The 9,245-nt window shown below is 39.1% G+C and overlaps 1 protein-coding gene across 1 annotated transcript in view; it reads left to right on the plus strand.

Annotated features, from left to right (window-relative positions):
* PIP4K2C (phosphatidylinositol-5-phosphate 4-kinase type 2 gamma) overlaps positions 1–8,570 on the plus strand; it is a 28,581-nt gene extending 20,011 nt beyond the window's left edge. Inside the window, exons 7-10 of the mRNA XM_083169391.1 lie at positions 1,609–1,722; positions 3,491–3,740; positions 4,782–4,885; positions 5,459–8,570. Of these exons, the coding sequence (XP_083025517.1) occupies positions 1,609–1,722; positions 3,491–3,740; positions 4,782–4,885; positions 5,459–5,539 (549 nt within the window). The 3' untranslated portion in view covers positions 5,540–8,570. The remainder of the gene's footprint in view (positions 1–1,608; positions 1,723–3,490; positions 3,741–4,781; positions 4,886–5,458) is intronic.
* The last annotated feature ends 675 nt before the right edge of the window (positions 8,571–9,245 follow it).

Raw genomic sequence — 9,245 nt, forward strand, 5'->3', positions numbered from 1 at the left:
GAACACACATTCATTCAGGAGTTAATTTTTGTTGGAATTAATGAACCTACCAGTATATTTTTGGATTGTGGGAGGAAACCGGAGTAAACCCACGCAAGCACGAGGAGAAAATACAAACTCCACACAGTTAGGGCCATGGTGGGAATCTAATCCATGACCTCAGCGCTGTGAGGCAGTCATGCTAACCATTACACAGTCTTGCGACATAAGTAAATGTGTTCCACCGAGCCACAGGTGCGACTTATGTAAAGCTGCCACTAGAACATTACTTGTTCATTCCTATGGCACTGCGCGTACATACATGCCATGGTCATAGGCACACTTGGCTAGCTATTTTTGCCAGGAATAAGACAAAGATCTGTCTTTGTGTCTCCGGTCTCAGTGGCAATTTAAATAAGAGGAACAAGTGTGGCTAATAAGTCCAAAAGGTTTGTGTATGTAAAGCTTTTATTCACGGTTAAACGGTTTCCACTAAATGTGTCTATTGCTTGGCATGCACGGGCAGTCTACTTGATTTTGGCCAGATAATTGTACCTTGTATGTGCGTAACCAATCCAAAAGAAACACAAAGCATCCCCAACCCCTGCTACATGCAGCAGTTTTTCCAAAACCTATCTTGCAAATAGGGTTGCCAATATCAGGATCGGCGGGATCTTGGGATTTGGCCCCCAAAGCGCTGGGATTTCAATCCCAGGATTAGACTGCACATGCGCACTACAATGCCAGGCAGCGTCTGTGCACCCGCTCAGACGCTGCCCGGCTTCTCCTATCCTCGGCAGTGCGGCTCTGCGCAGTGTGACATGGTCAGAGGTCACGCTGTGCCGGCCACACAGCCCGTTCCATTGCGTCCTGCCCGGCTCCAAGACAAAAAGCCTGCCCACCCTGCTCCCCCTAGCATAGTCTGCCCACTTAGCTCCCCGCCGCACCACACATGTAAGTAAATATGCAGGGTGGCCGGGCGGCTTTTTTACTAGGGAAGCTGATCCTGGGAATCCCAGGATTGAAAAAATGCCTCGTTTTTGTCTTCCCTACTTGCAAATAAACAAAGTGAACGATCTGTAAACGGTTTGAGGAACCTGTGATTGGCAGGACTAATGACCAGCCAGAATGTCTGATTGCAACTTGTCACTGGTTCTCCCATTTTGTACTACTCTCTTTTCATCCCCCCAAATTTTATTTGAGTAAAATGGAGAGGCCCTGGGAATAAATACAGCTACTGGTGGGGACTGCCCTATTCGGTATGAGTCATTGGGTCGATCACTAAAGTTCGATATGGCTTAGGTCGACACATGAAATAGGTCGACCATAGCAAGTTCAACATGTTTTTTTCCTGAATGTCGTCATAGTCAACATGGACACCGTCAAAAGTGTACACTGCGCTCACCATGCTTCAAGCACTATTCTATTCTCCCTTCAGGCTCTAGTGGATGGCAGGGCACATGTCTGCTCAAAAAACATACTCATGTTAACCTTTGGACTGTCGACCTAAGCCATGTCAACCTTTAGTAGTCGACCTAATGACCTTATACCATTGGTAATGCAGGGTTTTGCGTTCCATTTTGTAACATGAAATTTCTTGTTGAAAATGTAGTTTTTCTTTTCCTAAAGATAAAAGAACTTCCAACTTTAAAAGATGTTGATTTTCTAAACCTGAGCCAGAAAGTGTATGTTGATGAGGAACAAAAGAAAGTTTTCATGGAGAAGCTGAAGCGGGATGTTGAGGTATTATTTATTTACTTTCTTATATAGAGCAGCAGATTCCGTTGCGCTTTACAATTGTAGACAGTGATAAAACAAACTGGGTAACAGACAGACATGGAGGTGGGAGGGCCCTGCTGCCAAGCTTGAGGTGGATGATTATCATGTATTTTGTATGTTTGATACATTAGTTAATCATATACTAGTAAACCTATTTTTGGTAAACGCTAAATGGCAGGTTAAACAAGTTACTGTTTCCTTTTTTTTTTTTAGAAGGGTACAATTAAGCTGTACCTACTTGAAAATTTGGCCCTGTGTGAGGGGGGACAGTTGTGGAGTAGGTTAGAGCTATGTGGCATTTTACCATACTTTTTAGGTACACTGTAGAATACTTTTTAGGTACTATTTGACCACTTTGCATGCCCCTCAGACCATCCCCGCATGCCCTTTCAGTATTCAAATATATTTGAAAGCTCCAATAATATATAAACACATAACCCAAAAAATAAATGCAAAAATGCAAGTAATAAATGGTAAGAAAATCTACTGCTGCCATTATATAAAGTTATACCAAGCAGAGTGTTCCAGTGTAAAGTACAAATGAGGAAATCTCCTGCAATTATGGTTAATGATAGAAATGGACGATGATGCTCAATGTTTAACTCCTGAAACCCAGCTCTGGACTGCAGTGATCAGCCAGTGCATGCACCGAAGCAAAACGTCCCAAATGTTCCATAAATGCTCAAAGTGATTTCTCACAAGTGCAGGCAGATCAGTGAGTTATACATCAGACCATTTTGGTTGCATTATGGCAAATCTTTTTCTTTCCTATAACTTATGTTTTATACCGTGTTTCCCCGATAATAAGACACTGTCTTGTTTTTGTTTTTTTTTTTCACGAAAAAACACCATAGGGCTTATTTTCGGGGTAGGGCTTATTTTAATTAACATTGACACCATGCCTCCAGTCCAGCTTTTACAGACACCATGCCCCCAGTCCTGCTCCTCACCTACAGCTCTTTCCAGTTTTTCAGGATTTCCGCTAGGGCTTATTTTCGGGGTAGGGCTTATTTTGGACTAGTTTCCAAAAGCAAGGGTAAGGCTTATTATCGGGGAAACATGGTACTACTAACTTTATTTTCTGTGTCTCACCTAAAACACTTTAGTATTTTAATATGGCCCACACCCAAAGCCAACCTTCAGTACCTAAATAATAGCTGCATATAGGATAACCAAAATAAAGCTTTATCCCCCCCCCCCCCCCTATCATTTTCTTATGATCTGAACACAAAGCTGATTGCATATAAATTGGTTTGGTCATCCTCCTCCTTCTCTCTGACATACAGCAACGAATTGGACTCGCTAGACATTCATGTACTTGTACTTGAAGTCCTAATGAGATGTCTTTCTGAGGAGTGATGTTTTTGTTGGAATTGCGAAGTTATGTCCTGATTTAACAAGTTATGGTTTTTATCACTTGTTATGAAGGATAATTTGTGCTCCAGCCAATAAGATCATAACGGTCACTTTTAAAATGCATTCCAGTGAAAATCTGATTGGCTAGAGCACTAGTTAACATTTGTCAAGCGATAACCAGGATATCACTCGTTGTGAAATCTGGCCTGTAGTTTGTTTGGTTGTTGTAGTAGAGATGTTTAGGAAGTTGTAGTGCTGTTTGTTTGCTCCCTAATGCATACATTTCACTTTCGAAGTGTTTTTGTTTTTTTTTTATATATATTTACTAATTTTTCATAACAAAATGATGGCCTCTTCTATTCGTTTTGTATGTTAGTTTCTAGTGCGTTTAAAGATTATGGATTATAGCCTCCTGGTGGGAATTCATGATGTTCTACGAGCTGAGCAGGAAGAGGAAGAGGAACTGGAAGAGGAGGATATGGAGAATGAGGCTCCAGGGCATGTGACTGTTGGCTCCTATGGCACTTCTCCTGAGGGCATAGCTGGGTATCTGAACAACCATAAACCTCTAGGGCCTGGAGAGTTTGAGCCATTCATTGATGTATATGCAATCAAAAGCTCTGATAGTAAGTTTCCTTTTGGAACTATTATATGTTGCTGCTTTCTACGTTGGCCAAAAAAATCTTGGGTTCATACAGGTTTTTAAAAAAGCGTATTTTATTAGTTAATTCATTTACAAAATGACTTACATTTTATTTCTTGTCATTAGCTGCATCTTCTTTGCCTGAATTAAATGTTAGACATTTAAAGTAAAACTCTTATACCGCTGTCTATGTACTGTAGGTATTTACACCATACATATATTCACAGGTTGAGTCTCCCATATCCAAAAATCTGATATTTTAAAGCCAACCTGTGCTAACTAGTGTGCGCCTGCATTTTAAATACTAAGCACTGTTAATCAACATAATTATAATAAATTCTGCAATGTAACAGTTCATTTTAGGTGCTTATCATTTTACAATTTGGGCCCCCTCCCCTTTCACCATATAAATGCATTCCTTGTTAAGACTATTTTCCCATCTCTAAGATACATCATCATGGTAAGGAAATATTCCAAAACACAAAAAAATCCAAGTTTTTTCTAGTCCCATACTTTTTGGAAATGGGAGGCTCCACCTGTATGTCAATGGATACAGATTTTGATTACTAAAGGCAACCCACTATGCCTGAGTTTATGGCTTATTCTAAAATGTTGGAGTCTTGAGCAAAGTTGTAGGTGCAGACAGAGATCACTGTTCCTCTCCAGACTAGTTGCCTAAATTGCATAGTCTTCTATTTTTACCATGTAGAATTAGTTTTTTAGGGTGTTTTTTTTTTTTTTTTTTTTGTGTGATGTATAAATGACCAGGCCAACATCCATATGCAGCGATCTGTCCCAACCTGGATATAATGTGTCAGGCCTAAGGACAGGCATGTCCAAACTGTGGCCCTCCAGCTGTTGTGAAACTAAACATCCCAGCATGCCTTGCCATAGTTTTAGCATGCCCTAATAGCAAAAGTGTGGTGAGGCATGATGGGACTAGTTGTTTCACAACAGCTGTAGGGCCATAGTTTGGATATACCTGGCTTAGGATAAACAGCACCTGTTGCATCCCACCATACAGGTTGCCCACAGAAGGAGGTCTATTTCATGGGACTAATTGACATTTTAACACCATATGATGCAAAGAAGAAAGCTGCTCATGCTGCCAAAACTGTGAAGCATGGGGTAAGTGCTAATCCCTCTCCTCTGTGTTGTTTGACTGCTATGGGCACTTTGGGTTTCTTCAAGAGTGTTCTACACCGATCTTGTTCAATAATCATTAGTGCTGTATTTATATTGCGCTGTCTGAAATATTGTTGCTTTAATGCTTTCAAGTCCAGCGTCTAGTCAGGCTCAACAGCCCTAGCGCTAGTAGCAGATCAATGGTGAGCCACTTTAAAATAAGATCATTAACATTTCAATCGAGATAATTTTTTAATAAAAAAAAAAATACAATTAATTGAAACCGGAGTGTTTTGAATTGCAATAAAAAAATTTGGACTGCAAAAGGTTATCCGTTAGGTTTCTTCTACATTCCTTCTGTGAGCCTGGTAACTGTTTGATTAGTGACCCATGTTTATAAATGGAACTTGAAGCTTTGTTGTCACTTTTTTATTGCACTGGGAATGTCTATCTAGTATGCAAATTACATTCAGAGGAGTAGACCCCTTAGTCGCACATTCATATTAGTGTTCTTTCTTACACAAATGTATTTCCAACTGAACTCCAACCCCCTTACCAGTCTTATCTGTTTTCCAGGCTGGAGCTGAGATCTCTACTGTTCATCCTGACCAATATGGGAAAAGGTTCCTGGAGTTTGTCACAAATATCTTTGCATAAAACTGGATTATTATTATTTTTTTTTTCTATGCATTTGTTACCTTTCAAATGGCATTGCAATGTGTCACCAGGAGGGGAGATCTCACTGTAACATGGACATAGGCTGAACTCTGCAATTGGAGGAATTGAATATTTGCGGACCAAATAAAGTAGAAATCTATTCTGACGCAATGGTACACAGCTGTTTACTGTCTGGCAGATGAAGGATGCAGGCATCGCCAATCTTCATTGCTGTACCCACTCTCTAGGATCACACCTACATAGTTAACGATCGTCAATGTAAATCCTTCCTTTGTGGTGATCTTTCACTTGCATCTGCTTCACAATCAATTACGATGCTCTTACATGGATAAATCTCAGTTCTAAGTGTATTTCGTTTTATTTTAATTTACATATTAGCCCTACAAATACTGTGTTGGCTGGTGGTAGTGATTCGTCAGTGTGAGTGGTATCTGCTGCCTGTACAAACTGGGCAATGTGTAATCCAGTTCACCACCCGGGTTGGGATCATTTGGTCTACAGCAGGATGGTCGACACCATTAGGTCGACATGGGAAAAGGTGGACCTGGTTCTAGGTCAAAAGGTCATTAGTTCGACAATGTCTAAGTCGACAGTCAAAAGGTCGACATGGTTTTTTTTTTTTTACCTGAATGTCAACACAATCGACATGATGGACACAGTTTAAAATGCACCGCATCCCCTCGCAATGCGTAGGGCACACTATTTTATTCTCCCACCACGCCCCTAGTGGATGGTAAGGCATGAAATACCGTCTGGCGGCTCAAAAAAACAGTGAAAAACCCCATGTTGACCTAGACACTGTCGAACGAACGGCCTGTCGCCCTTTTCCCATGTTGCCCTAATGACTGTCGACCATCATGCTGTAGACCAAATGACCGCATCCCCACCACCCATCTGTAACTAAGTGGTCGCAGATTCCTTTTCCTCATGCAGGTCACATGTATGAGTAATTAGATCAGACACCATGACGGGCATCTGTAAAACTGTTACACAAGTAACTGTGTAGTAATAGGGATTAGGTTTTCTTTCTTTTGTACTGAAAATGAATGCTCAGTGGATGGCTATGTACCTGTGAGGTACAGTGCCTTTAGTTAACTGTAGAACACTTGTCAGAAATGCCCCCAAATGTTTAAAATTGCTTATGTGGGTTGTACTTAACACAGCTGCAGTGCTCATACTAATCTTATGATTGCATTTGGTGATGAGGCTCCCTACTCTTGGTGCTGGTTTATTATGCTGTATTTTTTAGGTATGGGGTATATAACCTTCAGTTTGAAGGTGTCTTTCATAAATATTCTTTTCCTAAATTACTTATTTTGTACCCAATTTGCAGTAAAACAAGACACAACTCGGTAAGCTACAGTCACATTTGTTTATAGTTTGGATGCAGATGATTTTTCACATACAAATACAGTATCTGTAGTGTGGTAATAACCTTACTACATTAATGTCATTTTAGTAAAATAGGGTTAACACTAGTAACCTTTTAAGTGAGAAATATATTTATATTGACAGAGTTTGCAGATTAAATGACACAAAGTTAACTTATATTTAAACCTGTATTGACTTTGTTGTTGAAGCATACCAAATCTCTTAATGTAGTTATTTTGTTGTACTACATGTTAAACTGTCTGCTGCGGTTTCATTATATGCTAATAATTTTACTAGCCATGTCTAGCAGCTATTGGAACTTCTAGTAAGAATGATATGTTTTTTTTGTTCACTTGGCTAGATAAATGAGATTCAATTGCATTTAATAGAATTTTCTACAACCATCACCGCTTTTGTGCATTTAGGCAATGGGCATTTTTAGCCGAGGTTCTACTGCTATTCAGCAATGTTTCTGCAGGTGTCCTGATCTGAGAGTGCATTTCTTGTTTTTCTCTGGATGTGCGTAAAGCAAATCCACATAAGGGCCGCAGAGACCACAAATACAGTTATTGCCTACGTTTTAAGCTGTCCTGCAAAAAGTAGATGCTAGCAAAATATACACAAGGAGACCCGATCTCACACTCACCACAGAAAAGGAGATTGTACTACAGATCGGAGGAAAAAAAAATCTATGTTTGCTAGTCACAATCTCAATAATTTTCTGTCCTGGTGACTTTTGGGGGCAATGCAATTTTTATTGATCTTGACGTTCCCTTGGAATGGAAGGGGTTTTTGGGCACTTCACTATCACCATAGAGGTGCGCAAAATAATCTGATATTGGGATACCGTATTCTAAAATGATGTGCACAGCTGCAAAGAATTTACCATGGTCTCCAAGCAGAGGTTAAAATACATCCATGTGAAGAATTTGTGTAACTCCTTTTAATTTAAAATAATTAATTTTTGGAATAGTCTTTTTAGATGTTCAGGGTTTTTTGGCTAGTGTTTTTTTTTTTTTTGTATGTTTCTAAAATTTGGTGTATTTACAAATACAAAAAGCGCAATGGTTATAGAATAGATAGAAATATCATATGATGCTTTTAGCCTTATGTTGCCTAAACAAAACTTACTGGCCGTGCCTACCGTGTAATAGCTAATGTAATGGTTGCACACTACATTGTTTCTTAATTATTATTTTTTTCATACTAATTTTATATACCATGTTAAAATCTTTAAAATGAAACTTTATTTTGTGTTTAGAAATCTTAAATGAATGTCGCAACATCCATGTTCTTCTAGAATATACCAAATGATGGGTGTATGCACTTTTCAGCTGCTTATGAATGCTGACCAAAAATATTTTAGCCCAGTGCTCCTTGAATTCATTGTATTCCATAATACTGAACTTGTTCATTTAAGGTTTCCTGCTCCACAGCAATCTGTCAAAAGGAAACCTTGCCGAGAGTCACCTGTATGTAAATCTTAGCATTTCTTTAAAAGTGCCTTATGTTTTGTAAATCGGCAGATTTTTCCCTATTGCACAAATGTACAATTCCGTGACAGTAACATTTTGTACAATGTCAGGGGCAGAAAAAACAACATGCAATTAAACAATGGCTTTGTGTTTTTGTTCCCATATGATCAAGTTTATTCAATTTACTAGACAAGAGTGTATGTTAGGGATGAATGCTGCTTTTACTGTTAGCCGTGGATGACTTCCAGGAACAAGTAAAAATAAGCATAATGTAATGGCTAGAGGTCAAGTCATTTTTAGAAGCCTATCTATGCAGTAATATGGCCTGTATATTTTTCAGCATGGGACTGTATGATTTTACAGATATTTATGTTGCTGTGATGATCTGCATACTAAATCTTGGCGGGTATATTTACATAACATTTTTTTCAAGCTTTCTTTTTTCTTGACTTAATTGGTTTCTTCAACGCCTACACTTAGAAACGTAATGTTGAAGATGTTCTGTGTGATATATTTTCTTTCATTTTTACATGACTTGTGGTTTTTCTTGTTGATTAGAGATTGTGACAATACTCTCCTTATACCTGCCCCCCTCCCCTTCTCTTTTATATATCTTATTGTCACACTTGTCTTGTGGTTTTGTGTAAGCCTGAAATTCTTGACCCCAGGACTACTACTACTTCTTGTTTTGCCTTTGCATAGTGCTAGATCTGGGGTAACCAACTCCAGTCCTTGAGCGCTACCAACCATTAATGTTTTCCAGATCTCCTCACAGAATCACAAGTGAAGTAATTATCTCCACCTGTGGATCATTTTAAAGTGTCAGTGAGTAATGAGTG

This window comes from Crinia signifera, chromosome 2, assembly GCF_055691185.1.
Source record: "Crinia signifera chromosome 2, ASM5569118v1, whole genome shotgun sequence".
NCBI classification, from domain to species: Eukaryota; Metazoa; Chordata; class Amphibia; order Anura; family Myobatrachidae; genus Crinia; species Crinia signifera.